At 50.7% G+C, this 25,719-nt stretch overlaps 1 protein-coding gene across 1 annotated transcript in view; it reads left to right on the top strand.

Moving 5' to 3' along the window:
• The first annotated feature begins 5,470 nt into the window (after positions 1-5,470).
• Positions 5,471-25,719, top strand: part of UHRF1 (ubiquitin like with PHD and ring finger domains 1) — a 35,921-nt gene continuing 15,672 nt past the window's right edge. The window contains exons 1-4 of the mRNA XM_038772746.1: positions 5,471-5,626; positions 17,604-17,870; positions 20,415-20,590; positions 21,767-21,982. Of these exons, the coding sequence (XP_038628674.1) occupies positions 5,474-5,626; positions 17,604-17,870; positions 20,415-20,590; positions 21,767-21,982 (812 nt within the window). The 5' untranslated portion in view covers positions 5,471-5,473. The remainder of the gene's footprint in view (positions 5,627-17,603; positions 17,871-20,414; positions 20,591-21,766; positions 21,983-25,719) is intronic.

Raw genomic sequence — 25,719 nt, 5'->3', positions numbered from 1 at the left:
GAAGGGGGAGGGCGTTCCAGGCCAGAGGCAGGACGTGGGCGAGAGGTTGGCGGCAAGATAGACGAGATGGAGGTACAGTGAGTAGGTTGGCTTTGGTGGAGCCAATAAATACGATTGAATAATAATAATAATAATAATGGCATTTATTAAGCGCTTACTATGTGCAAAGCACTGTTCTAAGCACTGAACGAACTTTATTTGGTGGTGCGGGCTGGGTTGCGCTAGGAAACCAGAGAGGTCAGGTAGGTCCTTTAACTCCCAGGCCCAGACTCTTTCAATTAGGTCCTACTGTTTCAAACGGGGTCTGGAGAGATCCATGGATAGGTTGTCCACACTGACTCACTAGAGGGAAAGAAGGGGTGTTGGATGGACCATCCTTAACCACGTCCCGGTGCTGTTCTCGGAGACAGAGTCCCAGGCTGGATGGACAGTAGAGCTGAGCCCGGAATGCTTCAGGGGCTTATGGTTCGCAGAGAGGGACATGTATTAAAATCCAATCTCCTCCAGGAAGATTGCCTTGATTGATTCTCACCAATCGATCCATCAGTGACTTTTGTTGAGCGCTTACTGTGCGCAGAACACTGTACAGAGAGCTTGGGAGAGAACACCGGAGTTGGTAGACACCATACCTGCCCTGGGGGAGCTTTCAAATTAGTGGAAGCCACATTGACACAGCAAAGTGCTCTGCACACAATGAGCATTCAGTAAATACCACCGATGGATTGAGTGATTGATCCACCCTTTGCATTTTTGCACTTACACTAATCCTCAGCACTTGTGAATCTCTCCAAGGACTCAGTGCAAAGCTTGACCCACAGAAGGCACTCAGTAAATACGCCCATTTGATTGATCGCTACAGCTTGGCTCAGTGGAAAGAGCACGGGCTTTGGAGTCAGAGGTCATGGGTTCAAATCCTGGCTCCACCAACTGTCAGCTATGTGGCTCTGGGCAAGTCACTTAACTTCTCTGTGCCTCAGTTACATCATCTGTAAAATGGGGATTAAAACTGTGAGCCCCCCGTGGGACAACCTGATCTCCTTGTAACCTCCCCAGTGCTTAGAACAGTGCTTTGCACATAGTAAGTGCTGAACAAATACCATCATTATTAGCAACCTGTGGGATATATCAATTTGCATATGCTACTTATGCGATTTCATTTTTCCATACTCTGATTACCACCAGTTAGATCCTCGTTCTTCCTCCTGCTTCCACTCTATGTAAATAATTTATAAATCATTTATATCAATGTCTGTTTCCCCCTCTAGACTGTAAGCTCGTTGTGGGCAGGGAATGTGTCTGCTAACTCTATTGTATTATGCCCCTCAAGTGCTTAGCACACTGCTCTGCACATAGTAAGCACTCAATAAATACTATTGATTGATTGATTGATACTTTATGCCTGGCTGGTTCCTCGACTAGATTACCTACCTCACCTTCCTACTCTCCTACAACCCAGCCCGCGCACTTTGCTCCTCTAATGCCAACCTTCTCACTGTACCTCGATCTCGTTTATCTTGCCGCTGACCCCTTGCCCACATCCTCCCTCTGGCCTGGAAGGCCCTCCCTCCTCAAATTCATTCATTCATTCATTCATTCAATCGTATTTATTGAGCGTTTACTGTGTGCAGAGCACTGTACTAAGCGCTTGGGAAGTACAAGTCGGCGCTCAAATCCGACAGATAATTCCTCTCCCCACCTTCAAAGCTTTATTGAAAGCACATCTCCTCCGAGAGGCCTCCCCTAAGACCGCCTTTCCTCTTCTCCCACCCCCTTCGGCGTCATCCTGACTTTGCTCCCTTTCTGCTCCCAGCCCTATAGCACTTACGTACATGTCTGTAATAACTCTGTCTCCCCCTCTAGACTGTAAGCTTGTGGTGGGCAGGGAATGTGTCTGTTTAGTGTTGTATTATACTCTCCCAAGCACTTAGTACAGTGCTCTGCACACAGTAAGCACTCAATGAATACAAATGAATGAACTCCTTAAGGAAAGAGATCCTGTCTTTTGCTCCCAAATGCTCACTACCGTGCTCTGCCTAATAGGCACTCAATAAATATCACTGATTGAGAGAGGAGAGAATCTGTGGTACTTGGCTGGCCCATCCTTAATCAGGAGGCTTGGTGCTCAGGAGGGTGACCATCACATGGTTCTTCTAAGTGCCCCAGTGCTCTTGTCGGACAGAATACTGGGCAGGGTGGACCATGGGGCTGTCCTGAGATGACTTAGGGGCTCATGAGCTGATGATGTTCTTCATGGGGGTGGGTGGGCTGTGGAGAGAGGAAGGGAAACAAAGGGCTTTCTAAATTACTAATAGCTCTCTCTGACTAGGTTCGTTGGGTTCAGGGAATCCCCCAGATCTTCTCTTACTGGGAAAGTGTGTCTGAGAAGCCTTGTGGGGAAGAGCCCCCCCGGGCCATCTTGCTTGTTAATTGGATATTGGAGCAGAGAAGGCCTTTGGAAGGAAGAGGGACCTGGAACTTTTTTTAAAAAAGGTATTTGTTTACCGTGTGCCAGATACCGTAGATGCATACAGGTTGGACACAGTCCCTGTCCCACATGGGGCTCCCAGTCTTAACCCCCATTCTACGGATGCAGTAACCGAGGCCCAGAGAAGTTGAGTGACTTGGCCATGGCCACACAGTGGACAAGTAGCAGAGCTGGGATTCTGCCTCCGAGGCCCGTGCTCTTTCCGCTAGGCCACGCGGCTTCTCCCAGTACCCTTTCTTCTGATGCTGCATTCCCCTCATGTTTCAAGGCAATGGGAAACTTAGACGAGGCTTCTTCAACAGGCAGAGCCTCCTCAGCAACCAGAGAATGGGGTCTGGGGAGGGAAATGCCGGCTGGGCCTGGCTGCAGAGGAGCCGTTTCAGCGCCAAGACGTGGGGGAGGGGAGAAAACAATGCCACCTGGCTTGTTTCCCGGAGGGTCCTCTAGGTGCAACTGGACGTTTGCAGGTGGATAAATTCATATCTCACTGTTCGAGGGTGTACGTGTGTGTCCCTGCAGGCCAGTGTGTAACCGAATGCTTATGCGTCTCCATCCGTGCCTATCTTGTGCGCATGTTTCTGGTTGCGTGTCTGAATGCCCAGGTGTCTCTGTCCCTGTCTGTGCACGTCTGAACGTTCGTGTGTCCTTTTGTCCATATCCGTGTGTTCCCATCTATGTGCGGGTGTGCCTTTAAGGGTTGTGTCTGTGCCCAGAGAGGCTAATTCGGTGAATTCCGTGGGGATGCTGGGAGCCATGCCCGCCAGCCCCCCGAAACGAACCGCCCCACCCCCGGGGTGTGTGTGTGTTGGGGGGGGGAAGGGATCAATCAATCAATCATATTTATTGAGCGCTTACTATGTGCAGAGCACTGTACTAAGCGCTTGGGAAGTACAAATTGGCAACATATAGAGACAGTCCCTACCCAACATTGGGCTCACAGTCTAAAAGGGGGAGAGAGATGGCGGGCTTAATCAGGGAAGGCCCCTTGGAGGAGATGTGCCTTGGATAAGGCTTTGAAGGTGGGGAGAGGACTTGTTTGTTGGATATGAAGACTGTGAGCCCACTATTGGGTAGGGACTGTCTCTATATGTTGCCAATTTGTACTTCCCAAGCGCTTAGTACAGTGCTCTGCACATAGTAAGCTTTCAATAAATATGATTGATTGATTGATTGCTTGTTTCCACCCCCAGGGCCTTGTGCTTGGACTCTGTGGATTTCCAGCGAACTCGGGTGGAAAGGCTCTGTTGTGGGGCCCAGCCCGCGCCCCATCACCCCGAGTGGGTGGGGGGCGGGGGGCAGTGAGAGGAGGGCGAGGAAGGCGGTGCCAGGAGGGCCTGGGGGCTCCTCCCCCACTCCGCTTTCCCGCCACCGCTGACCAATCCGGAGGCGCCCGCCCCAAACCGGGCTTTTCAGCGCCAAACTACGAACCGGCGCTTTCGCGGGAAAGAGCAGCCGGTGGCGGGCAGCAGGCGGAGGGGTCGGCTCCCGTGGGTCGGGTCCGGGAGTCTCCTCTCCCAACCAAACCGGGCGGGGCCGCCAACCCCCACCTCAGATCCATCGGGCCGAAACGGAGCGCGGAGCAACCCCCTCCCCTTCCCCCCCGCCCTCCACCGAAGGTAAGCGCTCTGCAGTCCCCTAAATCCGGGGACCACAAACCCGGGAACCCGTAAGGCGGTGGAGAGCCAAGGAGGGGGAGGCGGGTTGCACGGTGCCCGGTGGATTCATCGTCTGCCCCACGGCTTCGGTGCCCGCCGCTTTGAATTACGACTGCTGTCCCGACAGAGAAACTAAGTCCAGTGACCGGGCGGGTGGGAAGGCGCACTCCCGGTCATTTAGTAGCTGCTTAGTCTCGGGAGGGAGGGAGGCTCTGGGAGTAGCTCCCCTAAAGGAGGCGGAACCGCCCCGGGGGTCCCCGCTGGCGCTGCCCGCCCAAAGAACGGGAGGTGGGGAGGAGGAGCCTGCCGATTGAACTCTACACCGGAGTCGTTGCTGCCGGTGTTGCAGCCCCCCCGCCCCCCGCCGCCGCCTATCTGCCTCCCTTTCTCATTTGCTCCGCCCCGTCGTAGGGCCGCGGGGAGATGGAACGGAATGTTACAAGTTTGCGAGCTCTATTGCTTCCAGATAACCGAATATAGAGACCTCCCTATGGACTCCCTCCAATGAGGGGGGGGGGGGGGGGGGAAGGGCCGGCGATTTGCATCTTCTCGCGATGCTTCCTCGCCGAGTGGCGAATTCAATTGTGGCGCGAGATGGAATTCGCGCGCCGAGCCGGCTCGGCCATCGGCACCCTCCGCCTATGGCGGACCAATGAGAGGCGTGGGGGCGGGGCGCGGCGCCGAGCCGGGAATCCGCTTTAGCCAATGAGGGAGGGAGAAGGCTCTACCGTTCGGGAGAGTAGTAGTAAGTGTGTGTGGGGGGGGGGCGGGGTTCGGTTGAGAGGTCTCATTGATTTGCTCGGGGAGTGCGCGCGCGCCCACGCGCGGGGTCCCCCTCCCCCCCCGCCCCCCCTTCACCCCCGGCCTAGCTCGAGAAGGTGCCCGTGGCTCGTGGTTGAGGTGAGGCTGCGCTCTGGCGGGACGAGGAAGTCGCGACTATTTGCCGGTCCGGAAGGCGAGATATGGGGGTCCGGTGGGGGAGATGGCGGTATTCCGATGATTTCCGGCGGGGGGGCCCTGCCCCTCGAGCCCCGGTGGGGTGGCTCCCCTCACTGCCCCCCTCCCCATATCCTCTCTGTGTCCCCGGGTCCTGGCGGATGGTTTGTGTGCCGGAGGGTACTGCATCCCCTCCCCCCACCTCCGTCCGCCTTCACACGGCCGATGGCTTTGCTGCCTTGCAGCCCCCTCCCCCAGCTCGTTGGGATCCTTCCCCTTGTGCTGCCCCCGATTTTCCCCAATGTGAATAACGTCCCCCTCCCCAGAGCCCCTCGGTGTAACGCTCCCTTCGCCTCCTCTTCCTCCTCTCTTTCCCCGCAGAGCGAAAGCCGAGACCATGTGGATCCAGGTGCGCACCATGGATGGGAGGGAGACCCACCGGGTGGACTCCCTCTCCAAGCTCACCAAGGTGGAGGAGCTGCGACTCAAGATCCACGAAGTGTTCAGGGTGGAACCGGAAAGACAAAGGCTATTTTACCGGGGTAAACAGGTATGATACCTGCAGATCCTCGGTCCTCCCCCTTCTCCGCTCTTCTCTCTCTCCCCATCCCCCCCACCGACTGTCTCCTTCTCCAGAGGAAGGATCTGTGGAAGGTGCGTGGGACACCGAGTCGCCGGTGGCTTGGGGTTTTTGATCCTTTTGTTTCTCGAGGTCCAGAGAATCAGCTTGCACGATGCCCGTTTCTGGGAACTAGCGAGTAGGGGCAGGGAGTACAAACCTGTTTCAATCCAGGACTGGTAAATCATCAAAGGGATGAGGTCTGTTTCTAATCACTGTGCTACCTTAAATTCGTGAAGCTTAAATTCGTGTAACGCGGTGGCTAAATGACACCGAAGCTTGCTAAACGGTGTCAGATGTTGCTGGAGTTGGAGAAAGCGTGGCTTTGGGAATCGGAGGAGGGAGTTGAGTTCCCGACCACCATCGGTATTTATGGAGTGCGAACTGCATGCAGAGCTCTGTACTAGGAGCTTACGGTCCCATGCTACCCTGCCGGCTCGGGAGGAACAAGAGTTGAGTTGAATGGAGGTGCCGTGATTGAGACTGTGAGGCTGTTCAGTTGTGGTATTACAATTGTAAGTTTTGTTTGTTGGAGGGTGACTTTTTCTTTTTCTTTCTTTTTTTTTTTTTTTTTAAATTTTCAAATTCAAACTGGATTTTGCTGCCACCTGGTGACCCAGTTGAAAATTAAGCACTTCGTGGTTGGGGATGGGTTCTGCAGGTTTGAGAAGTATGGTTTTTCTAGAAACTGTGGTGAGTTCCCTCGCCAGAGAATCCCAGTGATAAAGCAGACCGGCATTTTGAGAATTGCAGCTGCGGGTGGGCTCAGAGAAAGAACTCACATGTAGCCAATCATGTAATTGTGCCTTCTACCCGCTTCAGCATCCGTTCGCCAGTAGTGTATCCAGTCAGTCAGTTGGGGACTCTGGCTGCCGTGGATTGGATGTGTAGGGGATGCTCAGTTAGTAGCAGCAGGGAAAACTACTCTTGGCTTTTGTTCCTCTCCTTATCGAGGGCTCCAACCAAGTCTGTGAATAGCGTTTCTGCTCCGTATCGGTAGAACGATCAAACGATCAATGGCATTTGAGTGCTTACTGTGTGCAGAACACCGTACTAAGCGCTCGGGAGGGGACAGAACAACAGAGTTGACACATTCCTTGCCCACAATGAGTGTGCAGCCTAGAGGGGGAGACAGACATTAGTATAAATTAATAATTTATAATGTATGATTTAAAGATTCGCACACGAGGGCTGTGGAGTTGAGGGTCGGATGAATATCAGATGTCCAAAGGTCTCAGATCACAGAACGGTATCCCTCTCCATGGTGTAGGGGTGAGTTGTTAGAAATTTGAGATCTAGATAGTGCTTGGAAGCTATGCCCAAAAAGTTCATTTGGGTGTATGGAGTGGCTCATACTATATATAACCTTGGCACTCTTTCCAGAAAGTCCTCATTTCTGAAGCTAGTTAAAGGCAGATGTTGGGGAATTTGTTCAAAGGAAGGTAGTTTCTTTTGAGTAGGGAAAATAGAATTTAAGTGCTGAAGAGTACCTTCAATTAAAAAAAAATAGATTCCATTTACAAAGACACAAACTATGGATGAAAACGTGTTTCTGAAGGCGGTGTGATTGTCTGGGTGAATATAATTTTTCTGGTGCAAAGGTGCTCTTTATCTGTAAAGCTCCCCGGCCTCGGGAGCAAGCTTTCTCTGTTAACGCGGAGGATAAATCATACGGTTTAAGAAATATTGAGTAAATACTCTACACAAAATTTGGGTAATATCCTTGGTATTTTGTTTGTGAAAGATCTCTGGCAAATCAGCAATATTTCATGACTTTATCGAGGTGTGAGCATATCCCCCCCCCCCCCCCCATAGAAATTTAACTTTCATTTCTATTGTGCACTGCACCATGTCACAGGTCACATTTTGTTACTTCCCCTTTTCATTCTGAGGACCAAATTTCACTGGCCCAAACCTCACCCTCAAGTTCCCAACTGGGCCAATTGAACTGGAACTGTGTGGAACGTGCCCGGGCGGGGAGGGCGGGAAGTCGGTAGGGCGGGAAGCAACCATTTCATTTGTTGGGCCAGAGAAAGCAGGTAAACACAATCTCTGGGGATGGGAGCTTTCTGAAGTATCTTTCAACAAACAAAGCAACCCCATAGGCCCCCGGGGGCAAGCACCCTCTCCCCAGCTGAGTTTGCCCGCCTCTGGCTCTTTTGAGGGGATGAGGGGATGTGGGGAGGGAATCGAAACCGTTTTCACTGGTGTAAATGGAAGCTGCCTCATTTTCAGGCCTTCACGACGGGAATTTGCAGCTAGTTCTTTGTTGTAGTTTTTCTGGATGGTCTGAAAGCTGTTTGAGCCCTCTTATCTGAGATCGCATGCCAGAGTGTGCCTCCCCAGTGGCCAGTGGAGCCTCACGGCATTCCCCGGGACCTCGGCAGGCGGCTCGAGGGGGTACGGGAAGAGAGCCCCGTGGGGGTGGCGGATGGGGGAGGGGAAGGGGGGGCGGCGGGCAACTCCCGGGCATCAGATATCTAGGACGAGGCCAGAGTGCTTTCTTGTCGGGCAGATGGTTCCTGAGCTGGGCTCCCCTGGACCGACGGGACTTGGCTTCAACGCACGTGGCCTTTGTCTGCCTGGCGCTTTCTCCGCAAACTCCCGTTTGACTCTTGAGCGTTAGATTTGCCCCAGGTATACGTACTGGTCAGCAGTGAGAATAGTCTGTTCGAAAACACTCGTGTCGTTTGTGGGATCTGCCCCTGTTGGGGTTTGGCCAACCAGGGAGCAGTGGGGTCCGGGGGGGACCTGCCCTCCACCCAAAACAGAGCTCCAGGACTCCTAGAGGGGGTGGAGGTGGGGGCCAGGCTGGTGAGCAAAGCAGTTTACTAGACGCTTCGGGGAATGAGTCCCTGCCCACAGACCTTCCTGACTTCATTTGGTTGCTTTTGTTGGGCGCTTATCATGTGCAGAGCCCCGTACTAAGCGCTCGGGAGACTACAATCTGACAATTAGTAGACACATTCCCTGTCCGCAAGGAGCTTTCATTCTAGAGGGGGAGACAGACATGAAAATCAATTAGGGTTATGGACATAAATGCTGTGGGGCTGAGGCTGGGGTGGATAAAGGATACAGCTCTCCCTCTGTCTTCTCCCTCAGTCTTTTGCGGGGCGATGGGGAGATACGTACATCAATAGAACTAGCAAAGCACAAGTATGCTTTGCACATAGTAAGCGTTTAACAAATGCCATCATTATTATTATTATTAAGTAATAGAGGCAGAGAAAATGAAAGTGCCCAGCCGCACAAAGGACATCTGAAGTGCTAAGGGAATTAGATTGATCAGAGTGAATCAGACGGAGCAGGTTGTTCTGGCGGAAGGAGCCCCAGCCTGGGAGTCGCAGGACCTGAGTTCTAGTCCCAGTTCTGCCACGTGCCTGCTGTGTGGCCTTGGGTGAGCCGTTTCGCTTCTCTGGGCCTTGGTACCCTCGTCTGTAAAGTGGGGATTTAATGCCTGTTTTCGCCTCCCCCTAAGATTGCGAGCCCCATGCGATTGCATTGCATGAACCCCGGCATTTAGCAAGTAGTAAGCGCTTGATTTTGATGAAGTGAATCTTGGAAACCCTTTTGGAGGATTTAGAAAGCTTTTGGCCACGTAAACGTTTACAATGTGCAAAACACTCTGTCAAGTGCTGAGGTGAATATGTGACAAGAATAAGTGAATGTATGAGAATATATGGTCTCTGGATCCTAGGTAGGGGAAAGGACAGGTGCATTCCCCCCCCGCCCCCCGGCTCATCTTCTTGGGGGTAGGATGGAGGAGGCGGGTGGTGGAGGGAAAGGAAAGGGTGTCCTCAGCCTTAGGCCTCTCAGTTGACTTTTGAGCTTTGGAGTAGGTTCATTCAACTGTTGACCACCTAGTGGATTCTGGGAACCTAGGATGGGAGCACTTTTAAGAGAGACAACAAGCCCCTGGTTTTCTGCTGTGTAACTTGAATCTTGTCAAAGTGGACTCAAGGGATGCGTGCCAAATGTTGATTAGCCGGGCACTCGGGGACCCAGCAAATGGTTTCCCTCACCGAGCCTCGGGTTGCCTGTCAACACCCTGGGTGATATTTCTGGCCTGAAAATGGGCCAGGATCCAGGATGCTAAATCTATTTAAGTAGATTAATGTCTGTCTCTCCCCGCCCCAGACTGTAAGCTCACTGTGGGCAGGGAATGTGTCTCTTTATTGTTCTTTCCCAAGAGCTTAGTACAGTGCTTCGCACACAGTAAGCGCTCAATAAATACGATTGAATGACTGCCAACTCTGTTACGTTGTTCTGTTGTACTCTCTAAAGCGCTTAGTACAGTGCTCTGCGTCCAGGAAGTGCTCACTAAATGCCATCGACTGACTGTTGGGTGGATGGATGGAAACTCGGTCCACCCCTGAGACTCCCCTCTCCTAGGAGAACCGTTTGGGGGCTTTCCCCGGCAACCAAGGAGGAAGCACGAGCGGCCGCACCGGGCCGCTCGACTTTCCTCTGTCTCGCGTTTAGTGCCGTGCAAGCACACAGTAAGCGCTTAACAAATACCACAATGGTTGTTATTGTTATCATTATCTTGCCTTCTATCTGCTCCCAATCCGCCAGACACCCAGAGTTCCTCGGCAGCGTTTCCTCAGGCAAAACCCTTTCCGGGAAATTTTGAATTGTGCTTAAATGGCCGACGGTGACCTGAACTGTAATGGTGAACCTTAAAGAATGGGCAGAGTTTTTGAGACCGTTTTTAATTGGCCGAACTTGGTGGGGAAGCTTGCCTGAAGTGCCTTTTCTTTTTGTGCTTTCAGACTCGGGTTTTGTGAGTGGTGAACTCGAACGGATGTCCAAAGAAGCCTAGGTTCAAGCCAGATGGAAACAAGGGACAAAATGGATGGACGGTGTGGGTGGGTGGAGGGGGGGGGGGGACGAAGGCGGGGACGGAGCGGGGAAGGAGAATTAATGAAGTAGCCTTGGGTCAACTGGAGCAGAGAGAGTTTCAGCCCGGATTGCGTGTGAAATCCACATCACGTCCTCTCTTGTTCAAAAGCTGCATTTACCCCAGCATTTAGTACAGTGTTTAACAAATACTGCAGTTGCTGATTACTATTATTTGAGCTGGGTCTCTTAACACTTAGGGACGGAGATACCAGGAACCCCTGACTGTTGCCTGAGAGAGGAACCTTGATGGTGCCATGGGAAGTGGTTTTTGCTCCATGATTGTCTTTATTTACAGAGTGTTTGCTGCCTGCAGAGTGCTGTGGTAATAACTGTAGCATTTGTTAAGTGCATACTATGTGCTAAGCACTGGAATAGATAGAAGATCATCAGCGCCCACATGAGGCTCAGTCTAAGTAGGAAGGGGAACGGGTATTTTATTCCCATTTTACGGATCAGGACCAGAGAAATGAAGTGACTTGCCCAAGGAGAGGTATGTGGCAGAGCCAGGGTTAAAACCCAGGTCCTCCGACTCCCAGGGCCCCCGGGCTCTTTCTGCTAGCCACAATGCCCTCTCCCCCAAATCCCAAGCCTCAGATGGATGGAGCCTGGAACTTGGTCACAACGGCTGTATTCGGTGCTTGGGAGAAGACACTCAGCCCGTAGTACGAGGGTCGCTTTCTTGCAGAAGCCTGCATTGAGAGGTCCCGGGTGATGTAGCGGTCGCCCTTTCTGAGGCCGCCTGCGGGCCCCACCAGTTGGTTTTCGGAAGCCCTGGCAGGCCGGATCCCAATGGGCTTGGGCTATCGGGCGGAAGATGGGTCGCCGAACGGGGGTCCAGGTAGAATGCATGGACAGTAGGAAACAGGAGACTACAGCGGCCGGCGCGCTCTTCTGGTCTAATGGGGTGTGTGCTCATTCAACTGGCAGCAACAAAAGGGAGTTGAATAAGTAATCTGATCTACACCTAAGGGCCAAGGGGCCTGAAGGGGGGTCCTGGGTCTTTCCTCCTGCCTGGACCTTCTTCTCTCCCTCTCTCCCCCTTCTAATCTGTCAGCACCCCCTCCCCGGACCCTTCTGAAAGCCCACCTCCAAAAAGACCTTGCCCAACTCATTTCCCAGCCCCCTGGTTCTGTCATACCGACTGTTCAAACGTACCACTTCCATGCATGTTCACTTTGGCATATTCTTTCCAGTGGTGTCTTTGGTTTTCCTCTTGCCCCACTGTCGGTAAGCAGCAATTTACATCTGCCAGTCTCCCCTATTAGGTGGAAAGTGCCTTGAGGGCAGTTCTATTTGTCTCTCCCAAATGCTTAGTACAGTTCCTTAGACTGGAAGCTTCTGATAGGAGGGAAAAGTGTCTACCAACTCTGATGTATTGGCTGTCCCAAACACTTAGTCCAGTGTTCTGCACACAGCTTGCAATAAATACCATTGACTGATTACTCTCGCAAGTCGACAGCACCACTTTCCTCTCTGACCCAGAAGCATACAACCTTGGTGTCATTGTCTTTGACTCCTCCGGGGTCTCACCTCCGTAACATTTCCCGGAGAGACCTGACCCCGGCATTTTTCTGTAGAGCCATCCATGGCGCTTGATTAGAGCTATACATTCAATTGTCCTTTCAGTGATTTTTTAAAAATGGTATTTATTAGGCACTTACTGTGTGTCAAATGCTGCTCTAAGAGCTGGAATAGATACAAGTTAATTAGGTTGGACACAGTCCCTGTCCTGCATGGGGCTCACAGCCTAAGTGATTCATTCTGATATTTCATCTTGTCCTATTGGCTCTACCTGATAATGATGAGCTCTTCCCAGACTGAGCCCCCTTTTTCCTCTCCTCCCCCTGCCCTACCTCCTTCCCCTCCCCACAACACTTGTATATATACAAGTTGTTTGGTTTCCAACTCTATTATTTTATTACTGTATTTATTTTACTTGTACATATTTACCATTCTTTTTATTTTGTTAATGATGTGCATATAGCTTTAATTCTATTTGTTCTGATGACTTTGACACCTGTCTACATGTTTTGTTGTCTCCCCCTTCTAGACTGTGAGCCTGTTGTTGGGTAGGGACCGTCTCTATATATTGCCAACTTGTACTTCCCAAGCGCTTAGTACAGTGCTCTGCACACAGTAAGTGCTCAATAAATATGATTGAATGAATGAATGAATAACAGTAATAATACTGGTATTTGCTAAGTGCTTATTATGTATCAAGCACTGTACTCTGCACTTGGGTAGATACAAGATAATCAAGTCCCACATGGGGCTCACGGTTTAAGTATGAGGGAGAAGAGGGATTGAATCCCTATTTTGCCGATGAGGGAACTGAGGCCCAGAGAAGTGAAGTGACTTGCCAAAGATCACACAGCAAGTACGTGGGGGACCCAGGATTAGAACCCAGGTCCTCTGACTCCTTGGCCCGTGCTCTTTCCATTATGCCACACTGCTACCCAGTTTCTGATGATCCTTGTTCTTCCTCCAGCTCACATTCTTTACATACGTATGCATTGTATGTCAGTCTCTCGCCATTAGACTCTAAGCTCCTTGAGGGCAGGGAATGTGTCTTGTGCTTCTGTTGTACTTTCCCAAGTGCTTAGTACAGTGCACTGAACTCAGTAGGTGCTCAATAAACACCATTACCACTACTACTGTTACTACTCGTTCAACCTCTCCTCGCCTTCCGATTGTAGCGTGTTGTTGGCCTCCTTGCTGGTCTCCCGACCTCCACCCTCTCCTACTGCTGCTCAGATCCTCTTCCAAAATGCCCTTATCAGAAACGTCTCTCCACATGAGAGAGAGAAACTCCCCATCATTGGATTCAAGGCGCTCCACCAGCTCTTTCCTCTTTTTTTTTTTTTAAATGGTATTTGTGAAGGGCTTACTTTATGCCAGGCCCTGCACTAAGCCCTGAGGTAGATACAAGCTAATCAGGTTGGACACAGTACGTGTCCTGCATGGGATCACGATCTTAATCCCCATTTCACAGATAAGGGAACGGAGGCACAGACAAGTTGAGTGACTTGCCCAAGGTCACACAGCAGACAAGCGGTGAAGCCGGGATCAGAACCCTCATCCTCTGACTCCTGAGCCTGTGCTCTTTCCACTAGGCCACACTGCTTCTCCTCCTCACCTCTTTTCACTCTTCTCCCTCTACCCCTCACCGTACCCTTTGTTTCACCCAAGCTAACTTTTCCACTAGTACCTATGTGAGTTATAGGCAGGAACTCTCCTCAGCAACATATGAAACAACCTGCTTTTTTGAGAACCCTTTTATTCTTGGGATCCTCCTCCTTTGGAGGTGGGCACCAGATCTTGTCCCTTGCTGGGGCCAAAGCAAGTTGGGGGGCCTTTTTTTTTTACACTCCACTAACCTTGGCGGAGAAAAGGGGGAAAGATCTGCCATAAAGCCACTAGCTGCGTGGAGTTAACTCTGGCCCCAAGAGGCCCCGTCCGACCAGGGTGGGAGAAACGTACGTCCCAAGGAGTTAGCCTACCTCCAGATCCCTCTGGGGCCGGTAGCCCAACTTGCCCATACTGCCCCTCTAGACTATAAGACCTTTGTGGGCAAGGAATGTGTCTGCTAATTGTTGTACTCTCCTAAGCGCTAAGTACAGTACTCTGCACACGGTAAGCACTCAATGAACACGATCGAATGAATGATTGAATGACTGGGTGGTTTAATCTCCTCCTTCCCCGGCTCAGTTCCAAAATGGCTTCTCCTCTGTTGCAGCCGATAATCAGGCAGAACAATGGCATCGTGGCTCAGTCATAGCGTCCCAGCCCTTTCGGCTCTGGCTGACTTGCGGGCTTGGCCTCAGTCTTCCCAGCCCACGTAGAGCAGCGTGGGTTTATTCGCCTGTCTCTTTCTGCGATCTCAGCAGCTTTGGGGCTGATGGCAAGCAGACGCCCGCTCTTCCATCTTGTGCCGTTGATTAGCCCGGCGATTCGCCGTCTCCTTGCAGAGGAAATGACTTGACTCTGGTTCGCCTCTCTTTCATTCCAGTAGTAACCATGTACATTTCTGCTGTGAAGCACCCGGTGGTTAACTTTATTTCCAGCTAAGGGAGAACAAAGCTTTGGCGGCGGTAGTTTCGTTGCTGGGGTTAGGGAGAGGAGGCGGTAAATTCTGGCAGCTTTCGTCATTCATTCATTCAATCAATCATATTTATTGAGCGCTTACTGTGTGCAGAGCACTGTACTAAGCACTTGGAAAGTACAGTTCGGCAACAGAGGCAATCCCTACCTTAGCTACTAATACAGAATTTTCTCTCTCTTTTTTTTTTTTTTAAGTTTTTCCGTGCTAGGTCCCTAGATAGAGAATTGCCCTTTGCCCTCAGAGACAATGCCGTTGGCAGTGAAGTTTGCTTCTGCTTCTTTTTTTATGGTATTTTTTATGGTATTTGTTAAGCACTTACTGCGTGTCAAACACTGTTCTAAGTGCTGGGGTGGGTACAAATTAATTAGGTTGGACTCAGTTCCTGCCATGTATTGGGCTCACGGTCTTAAGTGGGAGGGAGAATTGAGGCACAGCCAGCATTTGGTAGAGCTGAGATTAGACTCTGACTCCCAAGCCAGTGCTCTTTCCATTTGGTCATGCTGCTTCTCGTTTGCTGCAGTATAGGTATTCCTCACTGATTTGAACAGGTTAAATTACCCAAGAAGCACCACTGGATGAACCAGCATCTGTGGAATTGTCTTCTTAGGCACCGGGCACAGATTTGACAGAATTGTTTCAACAGTCCATTTGGTTAAAGCTGCACTTTCATATTGCTGAAATCCTGGAGCGAGTGAAGAAAGGCTGTCTACAATTTTCCTCCAGCGGGACACAAGCCGCTCATCTGTCCTTTGCACCTTCTGTTTTAATTAATGAAGTCTGGCCTGTCCTTTAGGGAGGCCTCCACTGCCTGAAGAAGCCTGGTGTCCTGGGGCTCCTGGAGCACCATAGAAACGAGGCCTCGCCTGGAATCTCTCGAGCCAACATTGTCCTCTGGGTGGGCGGGAGTTGAGCTGAGGTCCCAGGAATCTGACGTATGCGCTCTGTCACCTCCTCTCACCCACCGCTGGGTCCTTTTCTTCTTAAACAGGGCAGAGTTTCTTCCCCTGTGTTGTTTTTCCAGGCTTGCGGAGCGGGGTTTGTCAAGGCAGGGGTTTGTCGAGGCGGAGAAGGGAAGATCGCCTGCCCCGTTGTAGCAGTTTTCCCCCCGCCCCCCCTTCTCTGCTCCACACAGGACGTTGGTTAAAGGGGCTAGGACTAGGATGGGGAAATACTCGGGGTGGGAGCCGGGCCACTATCGTGGCTTGGGATCCAGCCTGTTTCACAACAGCGGATGCCGTCTGGGTAGTCTTTTGAGCCGTTGGGGATCTCATTCATCTAAAGTCTTTTGTTTCCAGGATGGTTTGTTTGACTTCAAGGGGTTTCCTTTGGGGCCATGTGGGGGACGGGAGGGGGACTTCTATAAAAATAGCTTCCAGGACTGATTTTTTTGCACCTGGGGGCTGTTCTTTAGTAAACTCCCTTTCTGTCCCAGAACAATCACAAGCCCCCATGGAGGCAGAAAGTGGGGAGAAATTAAGAGTTTGCCTCATAACCAGCCAGCTACTTAAATATTTCCTGTTCTGGCCATATTTTGAGGGCCACCATGTTTTCAAGGTTGGGGAATCTCACAGGAGCCCGGGCCATCTTTTCTTCCAAACTGAACGTGAAACTTTCCGAAACCGGGTTTTCGGTCAGTCGGCAGTTGAAGTGGGAGATTCCCCGGCTGGGATGAACCTCCGCTTCCAAGGCAGTCGGGGATGATTCAATCAAAATGGATTTCTCCGTCCCCGCCCACCTCCGCCAACGTGCCTTTTCTTCTCCAGAATATCTAGTAATGATAATTATAATTGTGTTTAAGCCTTCACTATGGGCCAAGCACTGTACTGAGCGCTGGAATAGATACAAGGTCATTGAGTCTCACATGAGGCTCACGGTCCAAGTAGGAGGGAGAACCAGTATTGCATTCCCATTTTACAGAGGAGGGAACTGAGCCTCAGAGAAGTGAAGTGACTCACCTGAGGTCACACAGCAGGCAAGTGGCGAAGCCGGCATTAGAACTCAGGTCCTCTGACTCTAGAACTCAGGTCCTAGGAAGGCCACACTTCCTAGGGGAATATATGTCGTCTTATTCTTGGAGCGAAATAGAAATTTGAAAAGCAGGAGTGGAAGCTTGGTGCCACGATTTGGAAGCTAGAAACTTATGTTCTGAAATGTTCCAGATGGCTACAATCAAGGAGCAGTACGGCCTGGTGGAAGGAGCATGGACTTGGGAGTCAGAGGACCTGAGTTCTAATCCCAGCTCTGCCCTTTGCCTGCTGTGTGACTTTGGCCAAGTCGCTTCATTTCTCTGAGCTTCAGTTTCCTCGTCGGTAAAGTGGGGATTCAATCCCTGTCCTCCCACCTACTTGGGCCGTGAGCCCCGTGTGGGACCGGGGTGTGTCTGACCTGATTAACTGTTGTCTACCTCAGCGCTTAGAATAGTGCTTGACATCTAGTCAGCGCTTAACAAATACCGTAATAATCAGGAGGGGCTCTGTTTGGCGGTCAGGAGGAGTTTATCATTCAATCAGTGGTATTTATTGAGTGCTCCTTTGTGCAGAGCACTGTACTAAGCACTTGGGAGAGTACAATACAACAGAATTAGCAGACATGTTTAGTTGAGTTGACATCTCCTCCAGGAGGCCTTCCCTGACTAAGTCTTCCTTTCCTCTTCTCCCACTCCCTTCTGCGGCGCCCTGACTCGCTCCCTTTATTCATCCCCCCTCCCAGCCCCACAGCACTTATGTCCATATCTGTTATTTATTTATATTAATGCCTGTCTCCCATTCTAGACTGTAAGCTCACCGTGGGCTGTATTCCCAAGCGCTTAGTACAGTGCTCTGCACCCAGTAAGCGCTCAACAAGTACGAGTGAATGAGTGAGTTAAAGAGGCGAACTGAATAGGTTGCTTGGTTTTCTTTGCAGATGGAAGATGGGCATTCACTGTTTGACTACAGTGTTGGCCTGAATGACATTGTTCAGCTGCTCGTGCGGCAGACCCCCGCAGTGCTCCCTGCCAGCAGCAGCAGAGAAAAGGACTCGGAGCTCTCGGACACCGACTCCGGCTGCGGCTCTGGCCAGAGCGAGTCCGATAAGAATTCCAACAGCGGGGAAGGGACGATGGAGCTGGACGGGCAGCCGACTACAACGGTTCAAGCAGATTGGGTTGACCCTGGATTCGGCCTCTATAAGGTGAGGGTCTTTGAATGCTGTTTGCGGTGCCCCGGTTTCTCCGGGAGGTGGGGGTGAATGAAGAATTAAAGGGCCCACATGGGTTAGTGGAGAGAACACGGGCCTGGGGGTCAGAAGGTTCTAATCCCAGCTCCACCCCTAGTCTGTTCTGTGGCCTTGGGCCAGTCACTTCATGTCTGTGCCTCAATTTCCTCTTCTGTAAAATAGGGATTAAGACTGTGGACCCCATGTGGGACAGAAACTGTGTCCAACCTGATGAATTTGTAACTACCCCAGTGCTTAGAAAAGTGCTTGGCACATAGTAAGCGCTTAACAAGTACTATTATTATTAAGATTCGCCTAAAGAGGAAGGGGGCATCTTGGGAGTTTCAAGGGGGAGCATTAATTAATTATGGTAGTTGTTAAGCGCTTACTGTGTGCCAAGCACTGGGGAGGAGACAAGTTAATTATGTTGGACACAGTCGCTGTCCCACATGTAGCTCACGCTCTTCATCCCCATTTTCCAGATGAGGGAACTGAGACCGAGAAGTGAAGTGACTTGCCCAAGGTCACCCGGCAGGCACGTGGCAGAGCTTGGATTAGATCCCAGATCCTTCTGATTCCCAGGCCCGTGCTCTATCCATTAAGCCACCTTGCTTCTCTGAGTGCTATGAGAGTTCTGTGGCTCGGGGAGTAACGAAAGGATGAGCAGCGTGAGCGAGATTACTGTTCCCACACCACCAGGACAAGAAATCAGGTTCAAAGAAGACCAAAGGAAATCCTTCTTCATTCACCTGGAAACGTTATCCAACCTTGGCTTCACTGACACTGTCCTCCTCGTTCTCCTCCTAGCTCTCATTCTTAGCCTCTTTTGCAGGCTCTTCCTCTGCTTCCCACTCCCTACTGTGGGGGTTCTTCAAGGCTCAGTTCCGGGTCCCTTATTATTCTTCATCCACACCCGCTTCCTGGGAGAACTCATTCAGTGCCATGGTTTCAACTACCTTCTCTATGCAAATGATTTTCGAATCAGCATCTCCAGCCCTGATCTTTCTCCCTCTCAGCAGTCTCGCATTTCCTCCTACTTTCAAGACATCTTTACTTGGATGTGCTGCCAACATCTCAAATTTAACATGTGCAAAGCAGAACTCCCTGACTTTCCTGTCACTGTAGACAACACCATCATTCTCCTTGTCTCACAATCCCCTAACCATGGTGTTATCTTCAACTCGTGTCTCTCATTCAACCCACATATTCAATCCATCACTAAATCCTGTCGGTTCAACTTTCACAACATTGCTAAAAATCCACCCTTTCTTTTCCATCCAAACTGCTACCATGTTAATCCAAGCACTTATCCTATCCCACCTTGATTACTCCCTCAGTCTCCTCGCTGACCTCCCTGTCTCCCCACACCAGACCATACTTAACTCTGCTGTCTGGATCACTTCTCTACGAATACGTTCAGAACGTGTTTCTCCACTCCTTAAGAACCTCCAGTGATTGCACAGCCATCTCCACATCAATCAATCCATCAGTGGTATTCATTGAGCGCTTACTATGTGCAAGGTGATGTAATAAGCGCTTGGAAGAGTACACTACAATAGAATTAGCAGACCTGTTCCCTGCTCATAACAAACTTACAGTCTAGAGGACAGAAACTCCTTACTGTTGGCTTTTACAATCACCTTTACCTTCTCCTACCATACCTCCCTAATGCCATCAGAGGAGCTCATTGTACCCTGATCTCGTCTATCTCGCCACCCACCCCTTGCCCGTGTCCTGCCTCTGGCCTGGAATTCCCACTCTCTTCATATCCAACGGGTGATTGCTCTCCCCACCTTCAAAGCCTTATTCAAATCACATCTTCTCCAAGAAGCCTTTCCCGACTAAGCCTCAGGTCCTCTTCTCCCACTCCCTTCTGCATCGCCCTTGCCCTTGGATTTGCTATCTTTAATTACCCCTCCCTCAACCTTATGAACTTATGTACTTTATGAACATATTGGTAGTTATAATACTGTCTCTCTTCCCCTGTAGATTGTAAGGTCGTTGTGGGCAGGGAACATATCTATCAACTGTTATATTGTACTCTCCCAAGCACTTAATATAGTGTTCTGCGCATAGTAAGTCCTCAATAAATGAGATGGATTGATCGATTCAGCCTGGATGGGGGGCAGATGGAATCTGTTCCCCACAGGAAGCGGGGTCGGGGAGTGGGGGGGGCGGGGGAGGGGGGGGGCAGCAGATTCCAGAGGGAGTTTGGATCTGGGTCCGTGGTTAGGGATGTTCAGATAATCAGTGGTACATATAGAGTGCTTACCGTGTGCAGAGCTTGGGAGAGGGCAGTATAGTTGGTAGGTGGAGGGAAGATTTAGGGCTGCGAGATGATCCATCCCTAACCGATGAGGACAGGTGTCCCGGAGAAAACGGTGGCCTGCCCCACCCCCGCCAACAGCATCCCTCCAAGCATCCTAGTGCCACTGTTGGAGAGAGAGTCCCGGACCGGGCAGACCATGAGTCCAACCGAGGAATGGCCTGGCTATGGGCTTATCATTTTCTTGTCCTCAGATCAATGAATTTGTAGATGCCCGAGATATGAACATGGGAGCTTGGTTTGAAGCCCAGATTGTCAACGTGACGAGGAGACACAAAACAACGAATGAGTCAAGTGACAGCGACTCCAAGTCGGAGGTAGAGGAAGCTGTCGCTGAAGAGGACATTATATATCACGTGAAATACGAAGAGTGAGTTTGTGGGGGGTTTGGCTTCTGGTCACTGAAGGTCCTCGAAGGATTGCTGAATCCCCTATCTCAGCTTCTTAACCCAGGGCTTTGGGGATTTATCTACTTATTTTTTAATGGTATTTGCAGAGCACTGAACTAAGTGCTTGGGTTGTCTCCCCACCTTCAAAGCCCTTCTAAAATCCCATCCCGCCAGGCAGCCTTCCCTGACTAATCACTCATCTCCCCATGTTCCTTCCTCCCTTACTGCCACTTGAAATCAACTCTCAAAGTTTTTTTGTTTATTTTGTTAGTTTTAAAATGGTATTTGTTAAGCGCTTATAATCAGGTTGGACACAGTCCCTGTCCCACATGGGGCTCATAGTCTTAACCCCCATTTAACAGATGCATGAACTGGGGCCCAGAGAAGTGAAGTGACTTGGCCAAGGTCACACAGCAGACAAGTGGCTGAGCCGGGATTAGATCCCAGGCCCGGGCTCTAGCCACTAGGCCATGCGGCTTCTCAACCGATTCCTGTCAACAACCAGCATCTTTGGGAAGTTGATAATGATGATGATGGCATTTATTAAGCGCTTACTATGTGCAAAGAACTGTTCTAAGCGCTGGGGAGGATACAAGGTGATCAGGTTGTCCCACGGAGGGTTCACAGCCTTAATCCCCATTTTACAGATAAGGGAACTGAGGCACAGAGAAGCTAAGTGGCCTGCCCAAAGTCACACAGCTGACAATTGGCGGAGCCGGGATTTGAACCCATGACCTCTGGTTCCAAAGCCCATGCTCTTTCCACTGAGCCACGCTGCTTCTTCTCATTATTACTATTAATGAAGTTCTTTGTTAGAATAGCCAGTAGCACAATCGTATTTTTTGGATGATGAAAGTCCATCCCAATATGGTCATAGACGTTATTCATACCGGGGAAATGTGTCATAGGAAATAAATTAATTTTCCTCTTTAGAGGCCCTAAGCTGTAGCTCATCCCCAAGTCAATCCTAAACTGTGGATTGAGGCGGATTAGTCCCGCTTCCAAGCCAGGTGGAGCCTGGGTAACCAGCTGCCGGGTGGGGTTCCTTTAGCCCAGATGTTTCCCCAGGGTCCTTGGTGGACATCAGTTCCTTGCGGCCACTCGCTGGACCTGCTTTCGGGTTTGTCCACTGATGGGCTGTTATCGCTTTCTCCAAGCTACCCAGAGAATGGAGTGGTCCAACTGAGTTCCAAAGATGTTCGAGCTCGGGCCCGGACCGTATTGAAGTGGCATCAGCTGGAAGTTGGGCAAGTGGTGATGGTGAACTATAATCCCGATGAACCAAAAGAGAGGGGCTTCTGGTATGATGCCGAGATTCTGAGGAAACGGGAAACCAGGACCATTAAGGAGATCTATGCAAACTTACTCCTCGGGTAAGTGAGACTTTTTTTTTTTTCTTATGGTATTTGTGAATCGCTTACTAGTGCCAAGCACTGGGGTAGATACTAGCTAATCATGTTGGATGCAGCCTGTGTCCCACACGGGTCTCCTAGTCTTAATCCTCATTTTACAGATGAGGGAGCCGAAGCACAGAGAAGCTAAGTGACTTGCCCAGGGTCACACAGCAGACAAGAGGCTGAGCCAGGATTAGTACCCAAGTTCTTCTGATTCCCCAGCCTGTCCTCTATCCTCTAGACCGCCTCAAGATCAGGGATGGAGGGTGGGGAGGTGGTTCTTATCCCTAACATCTATTGAGCGCATTTCCCTCGGTCCTTTGTACAGGCCTCAGGGCAGAATAAGTGCCAAATAGATAGTGATGATGATAATAATAATTGTGGTATTAAGTGCTTACTCTGGGCCAAGGACTGTACTAAGTGCTGGGTTAGATAAAAGATAATTGGGTCCCACCTGGGGCTCACAGTCTAAATAGGAGGGAGAACAGGTGTTGAGCCCCCATTTTGCAAATTAGAAAACTGAGGCCCAGAGAAGTGAAGTGACTTACCCGAGGTCACACAGCGAGCAAGTGGCGGAGCTGGGATTAGAACTCAGGCCCTTCTGACTCCCAGGCCCGTGTTCAATCCATTAGGCCATGCTGCTCCTACTATTGCTCCTACTGCAAAAGCATATGAAGACAAGTCAAAATTCCACAAGTGGCAAAAGAAATGTGTTAAATTGCACTTGGTGGGCACCTGGGCACCTCTCACCACTCCGGAAAACAGTCCTGGGTCACTGTTGTCATCTTCCAAATATTGTAAAAGTTAGGGAGGCAGACTTTTTTTTTCCCTCCCCCTTACAGTATTCGTTAAGTGCTTACTGTGTGCCGGGCACTTTACTAAGCGCTGGGGTAGGTTCAAGCTATTCAGGTTGGGCACAGTCCCAGTGCCACAGTCCCAGTTCATTCATTTATTCAATCGTATTTATTGAGCACTTACTGTGTGCAGAGCACTGTACTAAGCGCTTGGGAAGTACAAGTCGGCAACACGTAGAGACGGTCCCTACCCAACAGCGGGCTCACAGTCTTCATCCCCATTTTAGGGATGAGGTAACTGAGGCCCAGAGAAGTGAAGTGACTTGCCCAAGGTGTCACAGAAGACAAATGGCTCCTCCAGGTCTAAGCGCCAGGCGGTGCCCCTCCCCCCGGCTCTCCGATTCCAGGAAGTGGGGCTTAATTGCAGGAAGGCCTGCTCCCCGCTGCTGCATTCTTTAGGGTTGACCTCCAACAGGGGTTATGCTGTAGAACAACTCGATAAGGTGTTGAAATGGAAAAGACAAAATGAGTGATAATGAAGCCTGCCGGATTGGGGAGGAAGGACGGAGCAGGGTCCCCATAGCTGGCCCAAGGTCCTGGGAGGCACTGGCCGAGTTCCCCAGCCCGCACCCAACCAACCAGGCGCTCTCTGGGAGACACAGTGCTGCAGCCCGAGGGCCGTGGAGGCCACCAAGCGGTGTGGTTCTGTACTGCAGCCAGAAGGTCACGTGCCCCCCTTCTCTCCCTTTCTCCTCCACCCCCACCGGGAGATGGAACTGGGCTGGGCTGTGGAGAGGGCCACCCCGGAAGATGGAGCAAGCGAGGAAGTGGGGAGGAAGTGGGGAGTGGGTCAATAGACGTCCGGGGTTGCTCATATACTACCCTGTAGGAAGGAAAGTAGCTGGGCCTTCTGCTGGGTTCTGGCCACCGGGCTAGAGAAGCAGCGCGGCTCAGTGGAAAGAGCACGGGCTTGGGAGTCAGAGGTCATGGGTTCTAATCCCAGCTCCCCCACATGTCTGCTGTGTGACCTCGGGCAAGTCACTTCACTTCTCTGAGCCTGTTACCGTATCTGGAAAATGGGGATTAAGACTGTGAGCCCCACGTGGGACAACCTGATCACCTTGTATCCTCCCAGCGCTTAGAACAGTGCTTTGCACATAGTAAGTGCTTAACAAATGCCATCGTTATTATTATTTATTTAGTGTTTAACTCCTAAATGCTCTCCAGGCCATCTTCCTCTCCCCAGCGTCGTTAGCAGAACCTAGATGAGACTGAATTAAGTAGTGGGCAGTAGCCCAGTTCCCCTCTTTGGGGCCGAAAGGGTAGTAATAATAATAATAATAACTCATTCATTCATTGTCATATTTATTGAGCGCTTACTGTGTGCAGAGCACTGTACTAAGTGCTTGAGAAGTACAAGTCGGCAACATATAGAGATGGTCCCTACCCAACAACGGGCTCACAGTCTAGAAGAGTAATAATGGAAGAATAATAACAATAGTTAAGAATTATGGTATTAAGCACTTACTATGCATCAAGCACTGTTCTGAGATAATCAGGTCGGACACAGTCCCACATCCCACATGGGGCTGGCTCTCTGTCTTAATCCCCATTTGACAGATGAGGTAACTGAGGCCTAATGAAGTGACTTGCCCAAGGTCACACAGCAGACAAGTGATAGAGTAATAATAATAACTGTGGTGTTTGTTATATGCTTACTGTGTGCCAGGCACTGTGCTAAGCCCTGGGGCGGATACAGGCAAATTGTGTTAGCCACAGTCCCTGTCCAACGTGGGACTCACAGTCTCAATCCCCATTTTCCAGATGAGGAAACTGAGGCCCAGAGAAGTGAAGTGACTTGCTCTAGGTCACCCAGCAGACAAGTGGTGGAGCCGAGGTTAGAACCCAGGTCCTCCTGACTCCCAGGCCCGTTCTCTATCCACTCGAGAAAGCCACGCTGCTTTCCCATTCTCATCCTAGATTCTCAATCAATTGCTGGTGTCTATCGAGCGCTTCCCATGGACCAAGTCCTGAAGTGGGTGCCTGTTCCCTGCCCACAAGGAGCCGAGCCGGCCGCTCATTGAGAGGTTGACCGACCTGGGCTGACGGGCGTGGCTGCTGGTGAAACTGCAGTCAGGCCCCACAGTATCCTAGAAGCAGCATGGCGAAGTGGATTGAGCATGGACCTGGGAGTCAAGGTCATGGGTTTTAATCCCAGCTCCGCCACTTTTCTGCTGTGTGACCTTGGGCAAGTCGCTTCTCTGGGTCTCAGTTCTCTCATCTGGAAGATGGGGATAGAGAGTTGTTAGGCCCATATGGGACAGGGACTGTGACCAATCCAATTTGCTTACAGCCACCTGAGTGCTTAGTACAGTGCCTGGCACAGAGTAAGCACTTAAGAAATACCTCTATTATTATTATTATTGTTGTTGTTATTAAAGAAAGTCACAGTTGTGCCACTGTCTAGGTGGAAAAATCAAGCTAACCGACCCTCTTTTCCCACCTTAGTATAAAGCTTCCATAAATGAAAGCAATATAGATCCATCATCATTATTTATCGAGGGTCTTCTGGGTGCACAGTACCTTATTGGGTGCCTAGTAGCCAGGGCCAAGGGGAAGCAGCATGGCCTAGTGGAAAGAGCCCTGGTCAGAGGGCTTGGGTTCTCATCCTGGCTCCACCACCTGTCTGCTGGATGACCTTGGGCAAGTCCCTTTACTTCTCTGAGCCTCGGTTTCCTCCTCTGTGAAATGGGGATTCAGTACCTGTTCTCCCTCTCCTACTTTGACCGTGAGCCCCATGTGGGGCAGGGACTGGGTCCGACCTGATGATCTTGTCTTTGCCCCAGTGCCTGGTGTAGTACTTGGCAGAGAGTAATGCTGAACAAAGACCACAGTAATAATAATAAGGCTTACCAGGTGCTA

This window comes from Tachyglossus aculeatus, chromosome X1 (genome assembly GCF_015852505.1).
Source record: "Tachyglossus aculeatus isolate mTacAcu1 chromosome X1, mTacAcu1.pri, whole genome shotgun sequence".
Taxonomy (NCBI): domain Eukaryota; kingdom Metazoa; phylum Chordata; class Mammalia; order Monotremata; family Tachyglossidae; genus Tachyglossus; species Tachyglossus aculeatus.
This window is presented reverse-complemented; position numbering and strand designations above follow the sequence as displayed.